General features: G+C 41.7%; 1 protein-coding gene and 1 pseudogene across 2 annotated transcripts in view; one reads left to right on the top strand and one right to left on the bottom strand.

The window, feature by feature from the left end:
* The window catches only part of LOC308340675 (mitochondrial adenyl nucleotide antiporter SLC25A24), a 59,160-nt gene extending 32,892 nt beyond the window's left edge, over window positions 1–26,268 (bottom strand). The window contains exons 1-3 of the mRNA XM_080800013.1: window positions 25,882–26,268; window positions 10,207–10,333; window positions 6,592–6,679 (exon numbers count right to left, since the gene is read on the bottom strand). Coding sequence (XP_080656139.1) covers window positions 6,592–6,679; window positions 10,207–10,333; window positions 25,882–26,064 — 398 coding nt within the window. The 5' untranslated portion in view covers window positions 26,065–26,268. The remainder of the gene's footprint in view (window positions 1–6,591; window positions 6,680–10,206; window positions 10,334–25,881) is intronic.
* LOC308340710 (heterogeneous nuclear ribonucleoprotein A1-like) lies at window positions 1,837–2,964 on the top strand (annotated as a pseudogene). Its single transcript has 2 exons — window positions 1,837–1,909; window positions 2,046–2,964. The product of its transcript is annotated as a heterogeneous nuclear ribonucleoprotein A1-like (transcript).
* Window positions 26,269–27,166: the final 898 nt, after the last annotated feature.

The raw sequence follows: 27,166 nt of genomic DNA, 5'->3' as shown, positions 1-27,166 counted from the left end.
ATTTGTCTCATTTTTTTCTTTGAATTGTTTTCCTCCTTTCTTTACTTTGTCAGATTGCCTGAATTTCATGCTTGTTGAACTTCTTATTCCAGTTTCCTCCCTCGCTGGTTTAGAAGTTATATCCCCAATTCCAAGACTTTCAGGGCTTACCGTGAAATTTTGCTATGTACATATAATAACAAAATCTTTAAAGTTAGTATTTCACCTCCCTCTCCTGAGTAAGAACCTTAGGACAGTTTGAAACAAATTAGTCTCCCCTGACTCACTCTTCTTGTCTACTGTTTCAGCTGTCCTTTTTCTTAAATCCCACAAATTGGTCATTATGATTACACTCATGGCTGTCTCCGATGGACCACTCAAACCGCACACGGACCACTAGCCAAGAGACAGACCACTGGTGGTCTAGAGACCATTCCACGAATGTGCCCTTCACGACGTGCTTCCACGTCTTCACGTGTCTCTCCCGCTACCTAGAATGTCCTGCCGCCAACCCTTTTTCACTAGAATAACATCTACTCATTCTTCAACACATTCTTCAATATTTTCCGAGGGCCCATGATTATAAGGTGCTGAGTATGTAATAGTTAGCAAGACAGAAGTGGTCTGTGTCCTCAAAGCTTAGTGTAGTAGGAAAAACAGGCACTAGACAATGGCAGGTAATAGCTAATACTCACTGAGCCTTTGAAGGCATTGTTCTGAGCACTCTTCAAGTAAATGTACTTAATCCCGAAAACAATCCTATACACTTTCTATTGTCTCAGCTTTATTTAGAGAAAAAGGCTAAGTATTTTGTCCTGGGTCACAGGCCTGGTAAGTGGAGTAGGCATTCTAACTTTAGAAACTGTATTTCTAACCACTAACTACAGAAATAAGCTCATGGTTACCACCTGTAAGAGCCACAGAGCAGGGAAACAAGTTGCACAAATAAAGAAAACTGCTGTAGGATGGAAGGGGGAGGATTTAGGCAGTGCAGCTCCCTCTGAGGTGAAAACTGAAGGCTAACAAAGGATGGGGGGGAGGGGCTTAGTCCCTTAAGCGGTTCTTACTGCTCCAAAGTTGGAAAAGACTCTTAGAGAGCTCAGAGAACTGAAAGAAACGTGGTGGGAGCAACCTCAACAGACTTCAGCCATGTCTAGCTGAACATGTTCTTTGAAGTAACACAGAATGGACAGTCACTAAGAGAGTGGCAGGCAGGAATGACATGGTAAACATTTGGAATAATCACTGTGGCCAAAGGAAGACTGAAAGAGTCTAAGCTTCAACTGAGTAACTCCTACCTCATACTCTGAGGACCTAGCCACAACTGCTTCAAGCAGCGCCTTTCAGATTTCTCTCATCAACTTGCGGTTTGGGCCACTAAGGGATGGTGAAATGGCAGCAAAGGAGCTGATACCTGGAGGTATGCTAGCCACACTGACAGCTCAGTACTCAAGGGAAGGTCCATGGTTTCCACTGCTGAAAACCCTAACTACACTCTGCCTTTGAGAACCTTGTGAGGTGACAGAAAATACATTCATTAGTCTCTGCCCCCAGTTCCTGACACAAAGCTCCTAAAACCCTTATAAATTCCTAACTGATAAGAGCCCTAGGGGCATCTCTTGTTCTGATATCTGGTCTCTGACCCATCCCTGACACAAAGCTCCTAAAACTCTTGTAAATTCCTAAATGATAAGAGCACAGGGAGCTTTTGTTCTAATGAGGGGGCTGTCAGTGGGCTCCTGGATGGGGGCTGGTCACCAGATACACCAAACCATGATTAGAAGCTTAGAATATTCAGTCCCTCACCACTGAGTAAGCGTCATTAGTTTCATTAACATCTCCCCTCCCACTGCCATCATGTCTAAGTCAGAGACTCCCAAAGAGCCTGACCAGCTCTTCATCGGAGGTTTGAGCTTTGAAACCGATGAGAGTCTGAGAGGCAGGCAGAGATAGGGGAGGAAGCAGGCTCCCTGCCGAGCAGAGAGCCTGATGCGGGGCTCGATCCCAGGATCCTGGGATCATGACCTGAGCCGAAGGCAGAGGCTTTAACCCACTGAGCCACCCAGGCGCCCCCTGATGAGCCATTTTGAGCAATGGGGAACACTGACAGACTGTGTGGTAATGAGAAACACCAGATGCTCCAGAGGCTTTGGGTTTGTCCCGTATGCCACTCTGAAGGAAGAGGATGCGACCATGAATGCAAGGCCACACAAGGTGGATGAAGAGCTGTGGAACCAAAGAGGGCTGTCTCAGAGAAAATTCTCAAAAACCTGGTGCCCACTTAACTGTGAAAAAGATTCCTGTTGGTGGCATTAAAAAAGGCTCCAAAGAACATCATCTAAGAGATTATTTTGAACAGTATGGGAAAATTGAAGTGACTGAGATTATGACTAACCGAGGCAGTGGCAGAAAGAGAGGCTTTGCTTTTGTAACATTTGATGACCATGACTCTGTAGACAAGACTGTCATTCAAAAATCCCATCCTGTGAATGGCCACAACTGTGAAGTAAGGAAAGCCCTATCTAAACAAGAGATGGCTAGTGCTTCGTCCAACCAAAGGTCGAAGTCGTTCTGGAAACTCTGGGGTGGTTGTGGAGGTGGTTTTGGTGAGAATGGCAACTTTGATCACGGAGGGAATTTCAGAGGGTGAGGTGGCTTTGGGGCAGTCAAGGTGGTTGTGGATACAGTGGCAGTAGGGATGGCTATAATGGATTTGGTAATGATGGAAGCAACTTTGGAGGTGGCAGAAGTTATAATGATTTTGGCAATTACAACAATCAATCCTCAAATTTTGTACCCATGAAAGGAGGAAATTTTGAAGGCTGACAATCTGGTCCCTATGGTGGTGGAGGACAATACTTTGCCAAACCACGAAACCAAGGTGGCCCTGGCAGTTCTAGCAGCAGCAGTAGCTATGGGAATGGGAAAAGGTTTTCGTTACTGCCAGGGAACATAACTTGGCAGGAGAGGAGAGCCAGAAAGTGACATGGAAGCTACAGATTACCAGAGATTTTGAACTCGGCTGAGCACCGTGGTGGGAGGGCCTACCTGCTACAAAGAAAACATGTTTTAGACAATACCCATGTGTACGGGCAAAAAAACTGAGGACGTATTTGTGACTAATTGTATAACAGATCATGTTAGTTTCTGTGCTGTGGAAAGTAAAAAGCATTCCAACAAAGGGTTTTAATGTAGATTTTTTTTTTTTGCACCCACACTGTTGATTGCTAAATGTAATAGTCTGATCATGACACTGAATAAATGTGTCTTTAAAAAAAAAAGAGGAAGAATATTCAGTCCCCCACTCCAATTTCTCCACAGAGAAGAGAGAGGCTTATAGTAGAGTTAATAATTGAACATGCCTATGTGAGGAAGCCTCCATAAAATCCCCCAAAGTATGGGACTCAGAGAACTTCCAGGTTGGTTAACACATCCATACCAGGAGGGTAACACACTCCAACTCCACAGGGACAGAAGAGCCTATGATTGGGACCCTCCCAGATCTCACCTTATGTATTTCTTCATCTGACTATTCATCTGTATTCTTCATCATATCCTTTAATAAACTGGAAAACGTAAGTAAATATTTCCCTGAATTCCATAAGCCGCCTGAGCAAATTAATCAAATGAAATGAGGAAGGAGGCCTTGGGAACCTCCAATGTGTAGCCAAATTGGACAGAAACTGTGGGTAACATGGGGACCTGCCACTTGTCATTGGCATCTGAACCGGGGAGGAGTCTTGTGGGACTGAGCCCTTAACCTATGGGATCTGACACTGTCTCCAGGCAGATAGTGTTAGAATTAACTTAAATTGTAGGGTACCTGGGCTAATGTCACAGATAATTGCCTGTTGTGGGGGGAGGGCACACGTTTGGTGACCACAGGTGTCAGAAGTGAAGTGTTTTCTGTGTGAGTAGTAAAGAAGACACATAGAGAAAGGAAAACTCAGGTTTTTCCAGTATAAACATATTCTAGTATTTTTGCTAAAGAAGCACAAATGCTAATAATAATAATAGCCCAAAGGTGCAAAGGAATATACAGTTTATTAGCCATCGGGGAAATACAAATCAAAACAATAACGAGATACCACATTATACCCACAAAGATGGTAAAAATCAAAAGACAGCAAATAACAAGTGTTGGGAGGGTGTGGGGAAACTAAAGCCCTCCTTCCTGGCTGTTGCAACTATAAAATGATGTGGTTACTTTCAAAAACAGTCTGGCAGTTCTTCAAAATGTTAAACATCAAGTTATCATACAATCGAGTCATTTTACCTCTAGGTGCATACCCAAGAGAACTGGAAACATATGTTCACACAAAAACTTGTGCATGAATTATTCATAATAGCCAAAAACGGAAACAACCCAAATGCCTATCTCCTGATGAATGGAGAAACAAATTGTGATATATCCTTACAATGGAAGTGATGTGGTCTAAGAAAGGAATGAAGTACTGATACACACTACAACATGGATGAACTTTGAAGATATCACACTAAGTGAAAAGAGCCACACACAAAAGACCGCATATTGTATGATTCCATTTTTTTCTGATATGTCCAGAACAGACAAATCCAAAGAAACAAAATGGAGATCAGTGGTTGCTGGGGGCTTGCAGAGGAGGAATAAGGAGTGACTGTTAGTGGGTACAGGGTTACTTTTTGGGGTGATGAAAATGCTCCAAAATTAGGTAATGGTGATTACACAACTCTGCGAATATATTAAAAGCCATCAAACTATACGTGCTTTAAAAGGTCAAATTTTTTGGTATGTGAATCATATATCAATAAAGCTGCCCTAAATTAGTTACATATATAATTATTTAGCCACTTTTATTTGTTTTTTAAATTCCACTAAAGTGAACACACAGTGTTATATTAGTTTCAGGTGTATAATACAGTGATTCTCATCAAGACAAGTGTACTCTTTAATCCCCATCACTTATTTCAGCCATCCCCCTACCCACTTACCAGTTTATTTTCTAGTTAAGAGTCTGTTTTTGTTTTTGTTTTTGTTTTTGTAGGAAACAAAGGTTTTGTTGGGTTTTGAGGGTTGCTGGAGGGGAGGGGCGTAGGGGGATGGGGTGGCTGAGTGATGGACATTGGGGAGGGTATGTGTTGTGGTGAGTGCTGGGTGTTGTGTAAGACTGATCAATCACAGACCTGTACCCCTGACACAAATAATAAATTATATGTCAGTTAAAAAAAATGAAAAAAACGTTCTTAAAGTTTGTTTTTTGGTTTATCTTTTTCCCCCTTTATTCATTTGTTTTGTTTCTTAAATTCCACATATGAGTGAAATCATATGCTATTTGTCCTTCTCTGACTTATTTCACTTAGCATAATACCTCTAGCTTCATCCATGTTGTTGCAAATGGCAAGATTTTGTTCTGTTTTAAGGCTGAGTAATAGTCCATTGTATGTATGTATATATAGATACATATATACCACACCTTCTTTATCCATTCATCTACCAAAGGATGTTTGGGCTACTTCCATAATTTTATTCAGCCACTTTCAAATATCCATTCTTTTGCATTACCCATGGTCTATTCTGGAACTTGGGTTTATAATTCACATTATTCCTAAAGCTATCAAAAAGAGCAGAGGAATATGATTTTTGGCCTAAGAACCAGAGAAAAACCTTCATTTCCCTGGAAGAATGTGACTTCAGGAACAGAATATTACATACCCCATGCCCCACTGTCAAAATCCGGATTACTCCTTTTCATGTTTTAGTTGATTTTCCCCAGGAAAGCTCTCCTCACCCAATATTAACAACAGCATGCCCAGCTTTGAGACTTGGGGTCTCCTCTTGAGCAGCTGCTTTTAAAAGAAATTCTGAACAGGCAGAAAGGAGGAAAATGCTACTGGTACAGATATAAAAGGAGATAAATTCAATGATAAAGCCATTTAGCAGAAACTTTTGAGATAACGTCAAAGACTGAAAGCATTCATAGGAATATAATTCCTTTTCCTGTTTTCTGTTATCACAAAAAAAATTAATTAGTCCCGAGGGTGTGTTTGTAATAGAAGAGTCTTCAAGGGCACGGAGACTTCAGAGATCATTGCTCTATCCTGAGAAATAAAACATTAAGGCTGACTCACTGAACAGCTGAACTGATTACCCTGGGCAATAATGTTCAAACTGGCATCTCTGTTTTCTAAGAGTTTAAATCGGTGTTTCTTTGTGAACCTCTGGAATTTCCCTCTTACCTAGTCACATGTAGGTTAAATAATGTGATGAACCTGCTGAACATCTTATCTTGCAACAATGAGATCCATTATCACCTTGGAGACCAAATGGGAAAAACAGCAGCGTGAAAATGCTTAGGCTCCTTCTCTATGGAGTGAATATCTCACTGCCATTCCACTGCCCCAGGGCCCATCCTTGCAAGAGAGAACCCAGGCTGAGCTTATGCTTACCCACTCCTACACTTTAAATGTGTACATATGAAACAAAAGGGAAGACAAAGACACCGAACACACATAATGAGGAATGGTTAAGGTGCAGAGAGTTTTCAGCTATTCTTAAAATGAAGATCCCTAATACGAGATATGAAAAATAACATCAAAGAAACCCCACGATTGCCAATAAGAGAAAGAGCTCACCTTTGAAGGATCAACTCTGCTTGCTGTTCAGAAATAGTTAGACCTAGTATCCGGAGAGACTGGACAATTTCGGAAGCCTCAATTACACCTTTAAAAAATGAAAAAGAGCATAAACTCAGACTCAGAATGGGTAAGGATCTTAGAAATCATGAATTTCAAATCTCTCATTTTGTAAGGGAATGTCTTGGACTCATTAGAGCAAAATTATGACTCTAGGCAAGTTACAGATTTCCTTAAATACATATTGCAACACCAACTCAAAGTGTAACAAATACATTTAACAAGTACATGGACATTACCTCATTCAGAAAGCATGCAGTCCCATTGGTAAATAATGATATTCCATCTAAAGAAGAAGAGACTGAGAACTTATGTGACCCTACTTAAGTACCAACAGTAAGCAGCAGCATGACTGAGATTCAAATCAGGACACTCTGACTCTGACGTAAAGTCCATTAGGCTAGGATCTATCAATATTACATGTATGCATTTCTACACTTTAATAAATGACTAGGCAACTTTCACACGTGTAAAGATGTGTCGCACAGGGTTAAAAGGAAGTAGAAAATGACCAAAAGAAGCCAAAGACTGTGGACTATTCTTTTGAGAAATCTGGCAATAAAAATAAAGAAAGCGGGGGTGGTAGGACAATGGAAGAGGGAAGATTATTATTATTAGAGAAATTAGAGCACGTTTGTAGATAGAATGGGAGGAGTTAGAAGAGAGGAAGAAAGAGAAAATAGAAGCAATAAATGGGAGTGATAAATCCTATGTTTCCCTCAAGCAGCTCACAGACTCATGAGCCCAAGACCAATATGCATGAAACAGGAGGAAACCAAACAAAGCACGAGATGGTCTGATGCCAAGTAGGCCTGACGGCGAAGTTCTCCAGGAAAAGAGGAGGACAAAAATTACTCTTAGTGGTGAAGGCAAAGACTTCATTTAAGAGAAGGACTCTGAAGAAATCCCAGGATTTGGAAAGAATTTTCCTGGGGAGAGGAAAAGAGAAACATGAGAATCTGCACAGGGTAAAAAACAGAGGGATCAATTTGTTAGCAATGAAATTCCTTAAATGCCACTCTGAATATTCTCCGTTACAACTGCACTCTTAAAGAAATACAGCCAATCCTTATCATTCTTGGTAGTTATGTTCGACAGGGACACTACGAACCCTGAATTAACAAACCACTGTTCTTATGGGGAATACAGGGCTAGGTTCCTTGAGCCTCTGATCACAACATATTCTCCAACCAATCAATATAAAACCTTGTCGGTATAAAACCTTGTTACAGGTGTGTATAAATACTATATAATTCCATATTATAGTGTTGATTCTGTAACGTTGAACTCATGGCCAGTTATACTACAACTCATGCCTGAGTGACGTACACCTGCTTGCGTTTAGGAATGCCAGATGGCACTTCAGCACTATGCTTGGGAGCCACTGCGAACAGCAAAATCACCAACAAAAAGCACAAAAATGCAAGACACATGGCACTAGACAGAAGGACACCTGTTTATAGTATGAGAGCTCAAACATCACTTTCTTCTCTCTCAGCGAGAAACGTGCTCACCAAGCGAATGAAGTCAAGTCCATGAAGGACTGCCAAAATGCTGCAAGCACTGATTCTGGAGTTACTTTTGGGGTTAAATTTTAGCAAGAAGGCAGGTTCTCAAATACACAATCCACAAATAAGCAGGAAAGACTGTTTGTGCTTTGCTTGAAGAAGTCTGATCCACAAAAATATGAACTTCTAACAAGAAACTGAAAATCTACAAACAAGATAAATTAAGTAAAAACAGTTTTCATGTACTACAAACGCATCACAAAATTTCACCTTGAATTATTTCCTTTGGTTCATGGAGACTTTTCTGAAATGGACAACTGATATGGGCACAACTTACGTACGGGGATGATTGACCTCTGCCCCAGAGGTAGCTCCGTCTCTCAGCTACCGCCCGCCTTCACACTACACAGACAGTCCGACCTATGTGGCTGAACCGTATTAGGCTCAAGACAGGATGACAGTTTGTAGAGAAGCAAAGCTGCTTTTAATAATTACATTTTGCTAGAAGATTGGACTAAGGCTAGACTTGGAGGTATGCAGTGTAAGGCGTCTAGGAGGTAACAAACGTTCAAAGAGCACTACTTTCCACCACAAACTCATGATGATGAGTATAACTGACTGGAACCATCATCTAATCCATTCAAAGGGTTTAGCTGTTTGAAGAGATTTGCTTTATCCCTAACTAAAGTTAAATTTCTTTATTCAGTATAAACAAGGGGCCAATAAACTATGACCTTCCAGCCAAATAAGGCCTGTTGCCTGCTTTTGTAAATCAATTTTTATTGGAACACAGCCATGTTTATTCATGTATATATAGTGCATGACTGTTTTTGCACTATGATAGCAGAGATGAGTAGCTACAACCTGTGAGACCACATGGCTCACAAAGCTGAAATATTTACTATTTAGATTTTTATTAAAAAAAATTGCCTGCACCAGGTATGAACAATATTTTTTCCTCAATCTATTTGTTTAACTTGTATCTTGAATAACAAGTCTATGAATGGAATGGCCCTGACTATTCATATAGAGGGAGGGGTTTGAGGATGCATTTTAGTTTTTTTATTAAGTTTTATATGCATTATAATGTTTTTAAAATAAATTCCTACTTCCTATCAAAGGCTACCTCTAGTGATAAGGGTTTCATGACTCCTCCCTTTCTCCTACTGTGGCACTTGCTTTTTCCTCTACACACTGGGACTCTAAATTTAAACTATTTATCTAAATAGTGAAACCATTATCTCAACCGGAAGATACATAATTTAGGCACACCTGACTAACTCAGTTAGCAGAGCATGTGACTCTAGATCTCAGGGTGGCAAGTTCAAGCCCCACATTGAGGGTAGAGTTTACTTAATTTAAAAAAAAGAAGATACATATTTGAAATACGCATCTATTTTTTCCTCCCAATTTTCATGATTAGAGAGTAGTTGCCCTAAAGTAAGCTTTTCAAAAAGATTATTAAATCTAAGATAATCTGAAAGTTTTTAAACTTTAGAACATATAACATTATGCCTATATATGAACAAAAACAAATTTGTTCATATATATATTTCAAAAAAATATATATAACTGTAAGTCAGATCAGCACAATATTCTATAGTGAACATATACACACAGCCCTATTCACAGTTTTTTTTTTTTTTTTAAGATTTTTTTTTTTTAATTATTTATTTGACAGACAGAGATCACAAGTAGGCAGAGAGGCAGGCAGAGAGAGGGGAAGGGAAGCAGGCTCCCCGCCGAGCAGAGAGCCCGATGCGGGGCTCGATCCCAGGACCCTGAGATCATGACCTGAGCTGAAGGCAGAGGCTTTAACCCCCTGAGCCACCCAGGCGCCCCCTATTCACAGTTTTTAATTCAGTAGACAAAGCAATGTACAAGTTTTCCACATTAAAAACAAATTCTACAGAAAAATCACATTACTATGAAAAACAAGTACTAAAACTACTAGTTTTAGAGAGACTAAATACATATCATTTTACACTTTTGGAAATATGAGAAGTGCTTCTTCGTAGCTGGTAATGAAAATAAAATAAAGACACACCATCGTTATTTTTGTCCAAACTCTTAAACGCCAATTTCATTTTTTTCTCATGGTCTTTAAGATACTTCATAAATTCTTCAAAATCGAGCTTCCCATCTTTGTTGATATCACCAGTTGTAAAGATTTTCTATAAAAAAAAGAAAAGAGTTTTTTTTTAAATAGGCTAAACTACTAAATTATTTGGACATACACTTCCAGCAGCCTGATTAGCTATTTCCCGGTAAGACATGCACTTTATAAACTCCAAGATAAAAAACATAGCACAGGATTTAGATGTCTAAAATAGTATTTTTACTGAGGCGCCTGGGTGGCTCAGTCAGTTAGGCCTGGGACTCTTGATTTTGGCTCAGGTCATGATCACAGGACCATGACATCAAGCCCCGTATCAGACTTAGCAAGAGCAGGGAGCCTGTTCAAGATTCTCTCTCTGCCTCTCCCCACCCACTCCTCTCTCTCCCCACCCATGCACGTTCTCTCTCAAATAAATACATAAATAAATAAATGCAAATACATGTATATTGCACTGAAAAATAATTACTGCTGTTTAATTACTTTTACAAATTAGATGGATCATGTTCACCTGAAAATTACATCCTGATTACTCAACATATACCAAGATGTGCATAATCCAAGAGAAAATGGCACAGCATTCTGGGGCCCCATTTATGTACTGAAGTTTCATCTAAGAAGCTTATATTTTGGTCCATGGAAGTATCAGGGAACAACTATCATTTGGGAAACTGTAAGTTAAAAGACCCTATCTTTGAAGAGCTTGATTTTTTTACCCTTCTTATGGTAAATAAGGACTCTAACCTACAATAGTATGAAAGACTAGGGTTTCCCTTTTGAATTTTCTTTTGTATTCCTCTGTAGAAATAAATGAAGACCAATTGAATGAGAAAAGCAAAGGCAATTTGTTCTGAGCTTCCTACATAGCAAGGCAGTAAGCCGTGGTCAGTTTTGGCTGAAAGTCAAAGGCAGGCAGAAGGGTGGGGCAAGCTTTATTTTGGGGAAAAAGGAGGCTTCAGGTGTGCCCTGATTGGCGGCTCTGGGCCTGCAGAAGTCATAGGCAGGCTAAAGAGAAGTGGGGCATCCTGTGTGACTGGTTAGGGGTAAGTATTTCCCTCTCTCTAGTTGGTCCTAAGTTGGAAGTGGGGACAAAAACTAGGGAAGGTGTCAGGTATCAGTCAATCTCCGACCATTGGGGCTGATTGTTACAGAAGTTATTTTGCTTCCTGGATTGTCTCCAGAGATAGCAGTTTGGACTCCTGTAAGTCTGATTTATAACAGGTTGGTTCCCTGGGTTGTTTACTACAGAAACGGGGTTGGTTTCCTGAGCAGGTTACTCTAAGTTCAAGTGGGTCAAAGTTCAATTCTAAATATGAGCAAACCATGATCCATACTTGTATATTCAGTCTCTTCCTCCCCACAGTAAAAAGCCAATAAAACATCATTCAAAGAACCTGTTATCAGAATAAAAAAAGCTGTATCTTTTCTTTCTTATCATTATATAATGTAAGTACCATTTCTATTTTTTTTAACTGATGAATTCTTAATTTATATAAATGAATTTTCTACTAGGGAAGGTGGAGACATGTGGGAGAAAACTCACATTAGACCCCCCTAAAGATGTCACTGTCACCCAAGGAAAAGCCGCATCAGCATTCTCTTGCAATGGTTCTGTGTGGTTGATGACAGCCCTCCAGAGCTAACTCTTCCTGGGTTTAGTGTGTGAGCCCTGTCACCACCACTAGGCATACAAACCCTTATATGGCTCACACCATCTCTTAAAAAAACAAAAGACAGATTCGCAAAAAATTTTGTTTTTGTAAGGAAGAAATGTGTTTCAAAGAACTGAACTTGTTTATGGCATAAACCAGAATTTCTTATGAAAGTTTAGTTTGTATCAAATAAAGAATTACAGGTCACACTTGGAAACCTAAGTACAAGAATAAAGGATATTTAAATAAGCATAAAGTGGGGGTGCCTATCTGACTCAGGTAAGCATCTGACTCTTGTTTTCAGCTCAGGTCATGATCTCAGGGTTGTGGGATCGAACCCTACATCGGGCTCCCTGCTCAGTTGGGAGTCTGCATGTCTCCCTCTCCCTTTGCTCACTCTGTCTCTCTCTCAAAGGAAAAAATAAATCTTTAGAAAACAAATAAATAATGAGCATAAGAGATATTTAGCTTTAAAAAGAAAAGCACTTCAAAAAAATTAAAAAAAAAAAGAAAAAAGAAAAAGAAAAACACTTCCATTTTTGTTCTAAGAATTACAAAAACCAAGTGAACTTTATGGAGATAACATTTTGGATTGACCTAATCCAGAGACAACACCCAGTCCAGGCCTCTGATTCCACAAATGAGAAAACTGAGCTATAGCACTTGGCATACAGAACGTGCCCAAAATACAGCTGCTCAATCCCTGGACGATGAAAGTAGAGACCCCCAAAGACCACACAGCTAGTAAGAAGAGCTTTATTCAATCTTAACACAACAGAACTCAGCCAATAGATTTCTGAGCATGAAGTACCAATGATCTGAAATGAATTCAAAAGTCCTCGCTCTCCTGAATCTCCCACCCAGTCTACTGCTGTAAACACCCAAAGAGCAAATATAATTGGAAAATACTTATATTCAATAATAATTTCCAAACAGAAAATAACCTGGAAATACAGTGATAGAAATATGCATCAGGCATTACATACTGAGACGCCATCTGTAATCTAGGCAGCTCGGAAAAAGGGATTCCCAGGCAAAATGATGCCGGAGCTCAGTCTTTAAAAGTCTGCTAATGAAGGCATGCTAGGAGGAAAGGTCAGAACTCGCCAGACCCCCAGGGTACAAGCCACAAGACTGAATGCCCTCTTTCTAGGAAAAGAAACCTAAAGATAATACAAGACCTTTTCTAACTACCATCCCCTCCCATACACATCTAAAGCTATTATCCCAGTTCCCCAAAGTGGGGAGGGAGCCTTACTGGCCTAGATGCCCACCCAGGCTACTAGTAACAGGTGAGTACATTGAACAAGGTGATCCCCCCTCCCCAAAACAAGGTGGTAGCCAACATCTTGAGAACACTTTGAATTTGGAAGTTTTATGAGAGCCAGGGGAAATAGGAAAAATGCTTGAGAAAAGTATCAGCTGTGTTGTTTTTCTTAAAATGGTAAAAAGTTGCTAATCAACCTGAAAGTTACAGTGGGTCCCAGGTGAAGCCAGATAAGGTGTCAATTTGGCTTCCTCCATCTCTGCCCAAGGAGTCTCCAGGGCTCCCAGCTCCCACGTCTCTCTGACCACAGCCCCATTGAGGCCCACCTGCCCTTCCTCCAGGAACTCGATGAACCCTATACGCTGCAGGCCTTCCTGAAGCTCAAGGATATCCAGGGTCCCATCTTTATTACAGTCCAGGTACCGAAAGAGTTCTTCATAGAGGGCATCCATTTGGGATGTCTCCGGCAGCAGGGGTGGTCCACGCTGTGGCCCCCGGGAGCCTCGCAGAGGTGGAAGTGGGGGGGAGGAAGGTGCCTCCGGCGCACCACCCATACGGTTAGCAGGGACCTACGATAGCAATGTCTTCCCCAGGCTCCTTCCGCGAGATCAGGCGCAGGAAGGGGAGGGCCCATCGCAACGGCTCCAGCGCCGACGCACGAGGTGCATCCGTGAGCCCTGGAGCTTCCGTGGCGACTGCTGGGGATCTGACCCAGACACCGAGGCATTGGCGCTTGGGATGCGCTCCTACACCACCGGATGAGACGCCCAGGCTCTCACCCCAATCCAGGAGGAGCCTAGAAGGGACAACTCACGTCATTCCCCCAAAACTTCTGGAAAGAACTTTGCACAGGGCTGTCTAAAGGTAGAGCTTCTTTTTGGAGAAAAGTGGGTGGGAGAGTGTTGGGACACGGATGGTGGGGCCATATTGACTGGTGGTGAGGTTCACCTTTTTAAAAAGTTGTTTCCTTACACCTTCTTAGAAGCCTTCTTCTAAGGTTGAAGCACTTAATATTGTGGCGATTAGGAATTGGGGACCTAATGAAAATCTGCCCACTTGGGCCTCTCCTGCTCTGATTCTAGCCACACCCAGCACCTGCGGTGATTTCAGAGCAAGGATACTGTAACCACCAGGGTCCCAGCTCTGTCCTTACAGATGCTGGCAGCACACTCAGGAGGCTAATCTCAAAATGTGTATAAGTTAAGTCAGCTGGGATCACACAGAGAAATCAGTGGGTATTCATACACGATGTCTGTGGCTTCTTCTAAATTCCACTCTTCAGAGTCCCTGAGGCCTCTGGCTTCCCTATACATGGACCTATGGTCCTCACCCGCTCCACTGAAAATGTGGAAGTGTAGTTTCACAAATTCCACTTTTTCTGTAATCTATTTTCCTAAACATGGAGTACTCTTTAAAAAGTTGAATATTAAAATTCATGTGGAACAACAGGAAATTCTCATTCATGGCTGGTGGGAAGGCAATATGGCACAGCCACTGTGGAAGACAGTTTGGCAGTTTCTTACAAAACTAAACACACTCTTACCATACAATCCAGTAACCATGCTCCTTGGTGTCCACCCAAAAGAGGTGAAAACGTCCACACAAACTCCTGCACACAGATGTTTAGAGCAGCTTTATTCATAATTGCCAAAACTCGGAAACAACCAAGATGGCCTTCAGTAGGTGATGGATAAGTAAACTGTGGTCCATGCAGATAGTGGAATATTATTCAGTGCTATAAAGTAATGAAGAATCAAGCCATGAAAAGACAGAGGAACCTTAAGTGCATATTACATATTACCAAGTGAAAGAAGCTAATCTGAAAAGGCTACATACTATATGATTCTAGCCATATGACATTCTGGAAAAGGCAAAATTATGACATTAAAAAGATCAGTGGTTGCCAGAGGGTTGTGAGGGGAGGGTGGAAGAATGAATATGCAGGGAACAAGGGACTTTTTTAGGCCAGTGAAAGTACCCTGTATGATACTATGAAGATAAGATGCTTACATGTCATTATACAATTGTCCAAACCCAGAGCACACCACCAAAAGCGAATCCTATGGTAAACTATGGACTTTGGGTGATAATGATGTGTCGGTGTAGGTTTAGCAACTGAAACAAATGCACCACTCTGGTGGGGGATGTTGGCAATGGGGGAGGCTATTCATGTGTGGGAGCAGGGAGTCTATGGGAAATCTCTGTAACGTCTTCTTCATTTTGCTGTGAACCTAAAACTGCTCCAAGCAAATAAATAGATTCTTTTTTTAAAAATTCACAAAGAAAATTTAATCTGGCCATTATCTGTTAGTTCTTGCTCTATTCACTCATCCTGTCAAGTACTGACAACATATAGAGGCCTGTCACATGTTCGTGAAATATGCACAGTTTGCCTTTAGAAGGAGGTTGCACCACAGTTAGTTCTAAGTTCCACTGTAGGCTTTGCAATAAACGCTTCCCCCCAGAGCAACTGGGCAGTGGCAGACATCTAATCCTGTTTCACAAGATGTGCTGTGGCCCAATCAAGAATGAATTCTCCCACACAAGAGAACTGTACAATCCACAGGGGCCCTGTGCACTGCAGAGAGGCACGTAGCCACCAAGAGTCATCGAAGAGAGACGTCCAGGCAGGGCACAAGAGTCCAGTGGTCCAAGGAAAAAGGACAAAAGTCAGGGCCCGAGTAATAAGGAAAAGTGATAGAATTTTACACAAGGGATAGGAGGGAACCAAACAGAGTCGATACTCTCATCTAATAAAAGGACAACTTTGTTGTATTCAACAGTTCTTTCCACTTTTTAAAAAGATTATCCTGTTCCCTATTTACTTATAATTACCCCCACCAACACAAACACACCTCCTATAAGGAAAGTTGTGAGGACACGGTTCAGGGACCCTATCTGTCTTATTCACTAATACATCCCAGTTCCTGAACAGTATCTTGAACTATCCAAAAATATTAGTTGAATGGATTTATATAATATTTGTACTACTTACTGTGTAGCATTCCTAGTTTACATTTGAGGTTTCCAAGCATTAAATAGCTCACTCAAGGCCACAAGTATAGCAAACAGTGAAAACATCTGAACCCTGGTCTAAGTCCGCAGCTCACAAAAATAACCACTACACACACTGCACCAGTGAATGACATAGATATGATACTCTGCATTTCAGAGTGAGGCATCAAACTTCCTCAACAAATCCTCTTGTTGTTTTCATAGATCCTGTCCAATATAGACTTCTCAGTGGACTCTATGTGACCCTTAAAAAGATAACATCTTTTAAAAATAAAAAAAAACTTATCGTGAGTGGTCAGACTGTGCTTCAGTTTCAACGGGCTGCCCCACGAGAGGGCATGGGGGGATCCGTGGGTCCATCAGTGTTAACTCCCTGTGACAGGGATGAAGGAAAATACTTTAATAGTTCAAAAAATAATAATGTTGAAAGCTCTCTATGAAAGACTGAATGTAAAAGTAAAAAGTGTACATAGTTGTAAAATAAAAAGGAGTTTTTAAACATGTTTATTTTCTATGCACTTTTTTTTATTTAAGTGATAGTTTAATTAATAAACATCAAGTTTATTGCTGCACAAAAATAAATAAATAAATAGATAAATTTAACTAAAAAAAAAAGATAACATCTTTTAATTCAGAGTGGTCAAAAGGAGTCAAGCAGCACCCTTACAGTATGTCGCCTTGTGGGAGTTGGTTTATTTATTTCTAAACATATTAACTGGAATGTTGATAAAAAAATAATAATTCTGACTGTGCTAGGGTATAATTATACAGGTAAGCTGAAGCCTTAAACAAATGGGTAATAACTGACAAGGCAGAAAAGAAGTGAAAACAATGCCAAGCAGAGAAAAGAAAATAAAGAGACAAATGTCCATGGCTGTGGCCTGGTTGGGGAAACAAAATGTTGGGGTTTGGGAAGACTAACAGGTAGACTGCTACCAAGGTGAAAAGGGTATTTTATGCCTTACGAAAGAATTCTTCCATTTTTTTCATTCTTTCCAAAATAAAGAGCCTCAAAGAAGGGATAACATCTGATTTTAGAATATAAGGAGAAAACACAAAAGGTACAGATGTTGTATATTTTAGAACATTTGACATAAATGTATTTGGAATTCATTGTTTTTCTTATACCATAAACTCCCTATGATGCCTTAAAATGTACTTTTGAGTACATTTCATGACTCCTATGACTTCTCTATGACTTCTCTATCACATTCCTAAAGTTTCTAACAACGAAAATGCTAATAAAATAAGTCCCTCCTCTTAACAGAGGAATTACGCTATGGAGTGAAACCCTGAAAAGAAAATCCATTCAAAGCAATTAACATTTATTAAGCTACTGTTTTTGTATGTGAACCTATTCCATCTGTAGTTGTAAATAGAAAATTTTAAGACAGAGAATCAGAACAATCAGAATATCAGAGTTGGAAGAGCCCTTAAATCAGGTCAACCAGTCCAACCACTTGTCAGACACTGCCTAATCATTCAGCATACACTCAGTACTGATGGGGACAGAGGGTCCTCCAGAAGCCCATCATCTAGTACCTGTGACACCACATTTTAAAGGCTTTTTTTTTTTTTTTTTTACATCAACTTTCATATCCAGTCACATGGGATCTTGACAAAAGCTCTGTCCAGGAGTCATGGAAGATACTTGCATTTTAAGAATAAGGAAAGTAAACCAAAGGTTTGATGACCTGACCAAGGCCACACAGTCACACTAAGTATGGCACTCATTGGCTAAGATGCTTTCCTTCTTGCTCTCAGCAATTCTGTTTTAAGAGTCCTAGGCCCCTTATGATGATAAATCTCTCCCAAGAAAGTTAAAGTAAGAATTTGTGCACATGAAGATATGATAACAACTTAGTTTAAAAACTACCTGTAATTCTTTAAAAAATAAAACAAAACAAAAAACTACAAGGGGCACCTGGGTGGCTCAGTGGATTAAAGCCTCTGCCTTCAGCTCAGGTCATGATCCCAGGGTCCTGGGATCGAGCCCCGCATCAGGCTCTCTGCTCAGCGGGGAGCCTGCTTCCTCCTCTCTCTCTGCCTACTTGTGACATCTCTCTGTCAAATAAATAAATAAAATCTTTTAAAAAAATAATAAAACTACCTGTAACTTACCAGGCTAACTGAACACATTCATCAAGTCAGCCAGGTCTGAACTTGGATACAGGAATCCCTACAAAACCTGCCCCCCTTTTTCCTCCACATACAATAAAAGAGATGCCACTAAAATGATGCCAAGATTGGAGAAGTAAGAAAAAAAAAAATCTGTAAAATCCTCTTGGGCAAGATCCACTTTTTTCATTTTACTGCCTTAATTCTACAACTGGGAAAATTTTTGCTTTTTGGGGTTTTTTGGTTTTTTGGGCCTTCGCTGTCCCAAATTCTTCCAAGCCCAAATTGAAACAAAACAAGCATATTTCCAGCTAAAACCGCTCACTCTTCATCAGCTTATTCTCCTCACAATTTCCATTTGAGTAAACTAAAATTCAGATTTTTTTCCTCTATTCTTTAATGTTCTAAAATGTGTTCCCTAGAGTACCTCAAATGACATACAAACATTGGAACTGTCTTTGAGAATGTTCTAATGTGGTCTTCAACAAAAAACAAACATTAAGGAGGAGGAGGAGGAATATAAAAAAGAAAATACTCTAAAAAGTAAAACTTGCTTTGAAGCCTTTTCTCTTCCCTGGGTAGTCTTGGAACGCTTAGTAATAGTTAGCTATTGTATCCCTTATGCCCATTTTCTACACTCTACTTTTATTTTCCATATTCTTTCCATTTAAGATCCTTTATACCGTAAATGGATATTTGCTCTGTTCTAAATGCTAAATTCATTACAAAAGCTTGAAACACAGAAAGGAGATAAAATCAGATAGAAATTTAGTAGAGTTTCACTTCAAGCTAAGTATCTTAGATGCAAATTATTATCTTGAAGCCTTCCCTTGAAGAGTCACATCATAGTTCTCATTTGTAGATGCTCAAATGATACTCTCATTTCTAGATAATCTCCCCAATCCTTGACATTATGCAAACCTTTGACCTACACCTTTGAAATCTTCCCCCATAAAGACTGACCTGTAACCCTAATTCCAAGTATTTGGTTGGCTACTGTTTTCCAGGTTTGCCTCAATGCCCTCTCTTCCTCCATCTATTTCCCACACAACCACCAGAGTGATCTTCCTAAAACTTCAGTCGGCCTGTGTCCCTCTCTTACTTAAAACTTCTCAATGTTCCCATTACTCATATGAAATTCAAACCATTCAGTGGGCCCAAAATGTTTTTCATGACCTGGCCCCTCTTTGCTCCCAATATGACACTATTCTTCAAGAAGTCCAGCCAGTCACCAGGTGAAAAGTCAGTCATACTGAGGCCACCTGTATGGGAGGGGCACTGGCTCACCCCCACAGAAACAGATACCTCTTCCAGGTAGGCGTTACCCTTTCCTGCTCACAGAGGGTTAGAGAGCACCACCATCTGGGGACTTATGGAATGCCTGATCCACAGGCTCGAAATCCCCACATAATATAGCATCTGACCAGGGAATCTGCTTCATAGTCAAAGAGGTGTGTAAGTGGGCCCATGACCAAGAGATCCACTGGCCAGCGCATACACCACACCACCCAGAAGTAGCCATCCTCACAGGATGCTGGAATGGCCTATAGAAACCATAACAGAAGCATTACCGAGACAGTATTTGGCAAAAATGAGTTGCCAGCCTTTAGGATGCAGTACACACGACATGAGAGACCTCCATAGGGCTCCATGCCCTCAACAGGGAGAATACATGAGTCCAGGAACCAAGAGGTGGAAGCAGGAGCAGTCCCACTTATTAGCACTCCCAGTGACCCACTGGAAGACTCTTTGCTTCCCACTTCCACAACTCTAGGCTCTGCAGGGTTAGTTTCTGGTCCCCAAACAGGACACACTCTTGCCAGGGAATACAGCAAGGGTCCCAGTGAACTACAAGCTACAACTTCCACCTGCACACTTGGAATTCCTTGTGTCCAGAGGCTAACAGGCAACGAAAGAAATCACCGTCTTACATGAAAAAATATTCATCCTCATGAGAAATCAGAGAGATTCAAATAAAAACCACATTGAGATACCACCTTACACCAGTTAGAATGGCCAAAATTAACAAGACAGTAAACAAGTGTTGGAGAGGATGTGGAGAAAGGGGAAACCTCTTACACTGTTGGTGGGAATGCAAGGTGGTGCAGCCACTTTGGAAAACAGTGTGGAGATTCCTTAAGAAATTAAAAATAGAGCTTCCTTATGACCCTGCAATTGCACTATCAGGTATTTACCCCAAAGATACGGATGTAGTGAAAAGAAGAGCCATCTGTACCCCAATGTTCATAGCAGCAATGGCCACTCTCACCAAACTGTGGAAAGAACCAAGATGCCCTTCAGCAGACGAATGGATAAAGAAGATGTGGTCCATATATACAATGGAGTATGATGCCTCCATCAGAAAGGATGGATACCCAACTTTTGTAGCAACATGGACAGGACTGGAGATTATGCTGAGTGAAATAAGTCAAGCAGAGAGAGTCAAGTATCATATGGTTTCACTTATTTGTGGAGCATAAGGAATAACATGGAGGACACGGGGAGATGGAGAGGAGAAGTGAGTTGGGGGAAATTGGAGGGGGAGGTGAACCATGAGAGACTGTGGACTCTGAGAAACAAACTGAGGGTTTTGGAGGGGCGGGGGGTGAGAGGTTGGGTGAGCCTGGTGGTGGGTATTATGGAGGGCACATATTACATGGAGTACTCGCTGTGGTGCATAAACAATGAATTCTGGTACACTGAAAAGAAATTAAAAAAAAAGAAAAAAGAAATAATTCCCCATTTAAAAAAAAAAAGAAGTCACCATCTTAGTAGGTATATGCTGACCTCAATCAGCAGGAGATAGGGCTGCTTTTTTTACATAGTGGAGACAGAGAGGCATAGGTGTGGACTCAGGTGAACCATGTGGACACTACACACGCTGCCCACTACTCTGTCACCCAGTGATCGCTATGAACAGGCATGCAGAACACTGGCCTGAGAAGCTCAGACCCCTCACAAATGAAGGTTTGGGGCACATCACCCAAAGTCATGAGGACCTGCAGTGATTATAGAAGAGTATGAGTGAAATTTAAAGAGTCAAAAAGGGAAATGAGGAGTACCAGTGGTGACGAACTGAACCCACAGGGACTGTAGTTTGTCCCACTGACCTCCCTGAGAAAAAGAGGCAGAGAACAGTGAGGTAAGCGCTCCCCAAGCTGATAGACGCAGATGTGTGTGGCACGAGGACAGGGCTCTGGTGGCTAGGTCAGATCACCCTTTGAGAGAACCTGCCGTGGGAGCAGAGCTGAAGGACAGACACCCTGCCTGCAACACCTTTGTGCCTGTGCTGCAGCCCTCCCAGCAAGTCCATGCTTGCCCTGGGCTGCTCCAACCAACGACTGGCTATAGCAGGGTACCAGCACGGGCAGCCAATAGCATGGGATTCCCCCAACTGATAACATTTTCCCCCGGGGAACTCCCTTATTGGCTTAGTTGAGACATTCTAAGAACTGCACTTTGGTTGAAGTTCTTCCCAAATCATTCCTTATTGAACTCTTCTAGCAGGGGTTAAATTTGTGTCCAGTCTTAAGACCTCAACTCACCCTTTTTGCCTCTCCCTTACCCTTCACAAGATTTCTCCCAATACATCTTTTGCATTCCCAATCCCATTTTGGTTTCTGCCCCTCAGAAGACCAGAACTGACCAAGAGTGGTCCAACCCAAGAGGTGGTAACGTGGAATTTGGAAACTGGATCACTCATCATCCAACTGGCAAAGAGTCTGACTGAATATGGGGCAAGAAGTATGTCTTGAACAAGGTGGGAGCCCAGTGCCGATGATTTCCCACTGGTGACCTGGGAAGTGACTGTTGGAGGGCAACACTCTGGTAATAACTCAGGAATTTGAAAAATATTCTGTAAGGGTAGACAAGAAAGTATACTGATATAAGGAGCATTTCACCAGGAAGATACCAAAATGCTAAATTTGACTATACCACCGGTATAGACCACTATATAGTCTATTTTTTAAAATATAAAAGGGAAAATTGACAGAATTATAAACAAAAGTTGGCAAATCCATAATCACAGAGTTTTTGATATCTCTTTCTGTAGTGATTGTAGTAACAGTAATTAATAATTTAAAGGCTAGTGGCTAACTGATTGCTTATTAGGTACCAGGCATTCTTCTAAGTACTTTACATATTTTAATTCATTTATTCCTCACAATAACCCTCTTGAGATAGGTACTTGTGTTGCCTCTGTTGCCAATGAGGAAATTGGGGCTAGAGAGATTAAGAAAATTATCCGGAGAGGGGTGAGGATACAGAGAGGGGTGAGGGACAAAATGAGTGAAGGGGAGTGGGAGGGGGAGGTATAGGCTTCCAGTTATGGAATGGGTAAGTCGGGGGAGGAAAGGCCCAGTGTGGGAAGGTAGCCAATGGCACTGTAACAGCGTTGTGTGGAGACCAACGGGAGCTACACTTGTGGTGAGCTCAGCAGAACCAACAGGGTTGTCGAGTCACTATGTTGTACACCTGAAACTAATGTAATGTTGTGTGCCAACTATGCTTCCATTAAAAAAAAAGAGAGAGAGAGAAAAAGAAAATTGCCCAAAATTAACTAGTTAGCAGCAGAACCAAGATTTAAACCCAGATCGTTTGATTAGCTTTCTCTTCTTATACATGTAAAAGAGGTTTATCTGGCAAAACTATGGAGCTAAGAAAAAGATCAGCAGTGGGGGTCAGAATGAATAGGCAGAGCACAGGACTTTTAGGGCAGTGAAAATCCTCTATGATATTATAATGATGGATACATGTCATTACACATTCGTCCAAACCCAGAGAATATACAACATCACCAGTGAACCCTCAGGTAAACTATGAGCTTTGGGTGATAATGATGTGCAGGTTCACGCTGGGTTAAAAAATGGTACCACTCAGCTGAGTGATGTCGACAATGGGGGAGGCTGTGCACGTGATATGCAAGGGCATATGGTGTATGGGAAATCTCGGTACCTTCTTCTCAGTTAAAATTGCTCTTAAAAGAAATAAAGTCTTCATAAAAAAGTGTTTATTTTATTTTATCCAGCATTTCTTGATATCTTGCGGTAGGAGGATTTTTGGTCATCTTGTCCTATACATACTGGAAATATAAGGACTAACAACTTTACAATTACATTTTATCTCTTTTTTCTGTATTATCTCAAAGGAGGCATTGCCTTATTTAGGCTATTTCAAATCACAGTCCTAAATCTTTTTGCATTATTGTGCTTAGATGACTAAGATATGACCCTCATCTTTGAGATGCTTGGTCTTAGTGGAGGGTACAGTCAATAACTAAACATCACACCTTCCGAAAATTATAATAGTAGTGACATGTGAGACCAAGGACCTACACATAGTAGGGTGTGATCAACTCTTCCATAGAAGAGTTGATAGGCCCAGAAAGACTCATCTCAGAGGAGGTGGTATTTATAAAAACAAAATGAAAATGAAAACAAAAATCTCTTTTCCCCCCTAATCATAATAATATAGTTATTTTTAAAAATGGAAATACAAAAATTGTGAAGAAAAAAGCAAAAAGGCAACTCCTACCATCCATAAATAACCATTACTAACCTTTTATTGAAGAAGACACCAGTCAAAAAAGAGGGCTGGGATTAGTTAATATCTATCATAAGCACAGAGAGTGACATTATAAATGTGTATATGTATGTATAAAGTACATTTTATACTTATGTATAAAATACATATATATGACAGTGATAAATATATGCCATCCTATTGTATGTTTGTATAGACATGATTCTATACAATTTATAATTTGTTCATATATAAATTTTGGAAAATTAAACATATTTCTTATTCCTGATTTTGAGTTCATATTTTCTTAATCTTATCAGAGGTCTGTCTATTTTATTCATGTTTTCTTTTAAGATTTTATTTATTTCACAGAAAGAGAGAGAGATCAAGAGATCACAAGTAGGCAGGCGGGGGTGGGGGTGGGGTGGGGGAGGCAGGCAGGGGTGGGGGTGGGGTGGGGGAAGCAGGCCCCCCCCCCGCCTAGCACAGAGCCTGATGCAGGGCTGGGTCCCAGGACTGCAAGATCATGACCTGAGCTGAAGGCAGGGGCCCAACACACTGAGCCACCCAGGCACCCCTATTTTATTCATATTTTCAAAGAACCAACTGAAAAAGCATGTCTTTGGAAATTTAAAGCACACATTTAAATAATTCAGGGTCAAAGATGAAATCACATTGGAAATTACAAAATACTTGAAACTAAACAGAAACACAAACTTGTGGAATGCAGCTAAAGGGAGGTAGGTGGGGGTATAGGGCAACTGAGTGATGGGAATTAAGGAGGGCGCATGATGTGAAAAGCACTGGACATTATATGCAACTAATGAATCACTGAACACTACCCCCAAAACTAATGATGTACTCTATGTTGGCTAATTGAATTTAAAGGCAAAAAAGTGATCAAATGGATATTGTAGCTCAAAATTAAGGAATCAGCATTCAACTAAAAAAATTAGATAAAGAGCAAATGAGTACACCCAAAGAAAATAGAAAGAAATATACAGAAATTAATGAGAAAAAATTAAAAAGAGAACATCAGTAAAAAGTACCAAAAGTTGGTTCCTTCAAAGGATAAATAAAGTAGACAAATCTTTGGCAAGACTGAAGTGTGGGGGGTGGAGCTCGATATCAGAAATTAAATAGAGCATATAACCGTTTAGAGTCTGAACGTTCTAAAAAATCACAATTGAGTATTAACAAACCCTGGAGACAAGTTTCCTAAAAATTGTAACTTACTAAATCTGACTCAATAAGAAGTAGTAAATAAACTAAAGGGACCTAGAACTACTAAAGACATTGAACGGGTAGCTTAAAATATAACTGTGAAACAGTTGTTGGCTATTAGAGTTTAATCACCTTCCCTCTTGGGATAGGGAATGCCATAGTGTCCTCTTATGTTTCAGAGGGGTTGGAGAGGTTCCAAGTATCTCCACCCTGCTAAAGGGGCTGAGCTTCAGAGGCACAATTAAAATGACTCAGAGAAGTTGAAACTGCTCAGCGACCGGCCAACCCTTTAGATGAATTTATGCAGTTAGGACATTAAGAAGGTCTTAAACAATGGAATGTTGCCTCTCCTCAACAGGCAGTTGGAGGAAACATACGATTGGTTTTTGGTTTTCAAAAGTTCTGAAAGACTAGACAAAACTAGCTAGTGTAACAAAGCAGTTTCTAAGGGATGCAAAATGTGAGGCTTTTACAGAACGTGGGGCCCATTTAAGGCTGAGAGCTTAAAAAAAATTATTGATTAAATTTTGCAAAAAGGCAGGTGAAGGACCTGGGATGCATTCCTATCCAAAGTGCTATGGAACAGTGTTTTAAATTGTTACAGTGGGCCACAGTGTTCGCTGCACTAATTTCATTCGGAAAAATACCTGTAGGCTTTCATGTTGACGCGTATCGGCTCCGGGAGTAACTGGCCCGGTGCCCCACTCCCGAGCTTCGGAACCCATTCGCGGGCTGGAACCCGCAGTTCCGCCTTCTGCCGTCCGCGCCCAGAATCTCCGCAGCCCTCCCGGCCGCACAGCGACCCACCTCCTCGGCGTCCTGGCCCAGGGGGATGCCCAGGCTCTTGAGCCCCTCCTGAAGCTCGCGGATGTCCACCACGCCGTCCTTGTTGTGGTCCAGCCTCTGGAAGAGGGTCTCGTAGCGCGTCCGCGGCTCCGCGTCCTGGCAGGCCGCCGCGGGCAGCACGAAGCCCCGCAGCCAGCGTAGCATGGTCCGGGAGGCAACGGGCGGCCCAGCCCAGGGGAGTCACGGGGACGAGGGCTGCCGGGCGCGACGAGGTCCCGCGCGACGGCCGCCGCCTGGCTTCAAGGGTCGCGCGGCGGACAGGGAGCAAGAGCAGAGGCAGACCCCGGCCCAAGCCAGCTCGGCGCGCAGGGAGTGGCCGCTCCCGCTTCCACTCGGGGAGGAGCCCTCCCGGCGCCCGCCTCCCTGAGAGGCGTGGAGGGGCGGGCCCGGAGCTGCCTGGCACCGGCAGGAAGTGAGAGGCCGGCGACTGGGTCTCGGGAGGGGCGTTGGGACCCGGGGAATGAGTCCCGCTCTTTCTCCGTCGAGCAGTCAGAGGTGCAGGTTCGAGGAGCAAACTCCCCAGAGGCCTTGGTTTGGGGCCTCCGCTGATTAAGTGCTGGGGGAGGGGGGAGAGAACAGTTCGAAGCTTGGGTTACTCCACTTCAAGCCCGCATACCTAACTGCTTGGAGTCTGCAAACTGCCCACAGGTAGTCAGCCTTCTCTGCATAGACATTTGGGACTCGTCGGGCGGCACAGATCGCGGACTTTTTCGAGAGGCTCCATAGATACTACCTATCTCTGGGCCTGTTTTCTGTTGACAAAAATGAGGAAGTTGAGTGCTAGCTCTCCTGGGATGGGAATTCTTTAAGAAGCAGAGGAGTTAAAGCTGAAAGCAATTTAAAGAACAAAAGCAACACCTGAAACCAATACAATATTACATGTCAATTACACCTCAATAAAACTGGGGGTATCAGAAAGAGAAATTCAAGGTTCTTCGGCAGAAAAGAACAAGGTTCGTCCAGGTGGGTGGTGGTAAAAAGAGGGACTACTTGGCTCTACAGCTTAGTTTGATCTGCCCGCTGATAAATCATAGGATTTGCCAACAGCATTTGTGAGCAAAACCTCAGGCCCCTGACTCTCGGGATGGGTGCAATTCCAAATTTAGGGCTTACTTCATAACATGGAATAAGACCAGGACCCTTGGAAGTCGAAAATGCCTTCCGCTCTGTAAACTTGGAAATGTGGCAGAGCTTCTCTCAGTAGCCTCTTATCAGTAAAATGAAAGCACGAATATCTGCCTCATGA

Source organism: Martes martes (assembly GCF_963455335.1).
Source record: "Martes martes genome assembly, chromosome: 4".
In the NCBI taxonomy this organism is placed as follows: Eukaryota; Metazoa; Chordata; class Mammalia; order Carnivora; family Mustelidae; genus Martes; species Martes martes.
This window is presented reverse-complemented; position numbering and strand designations above follow the sequence as displayed.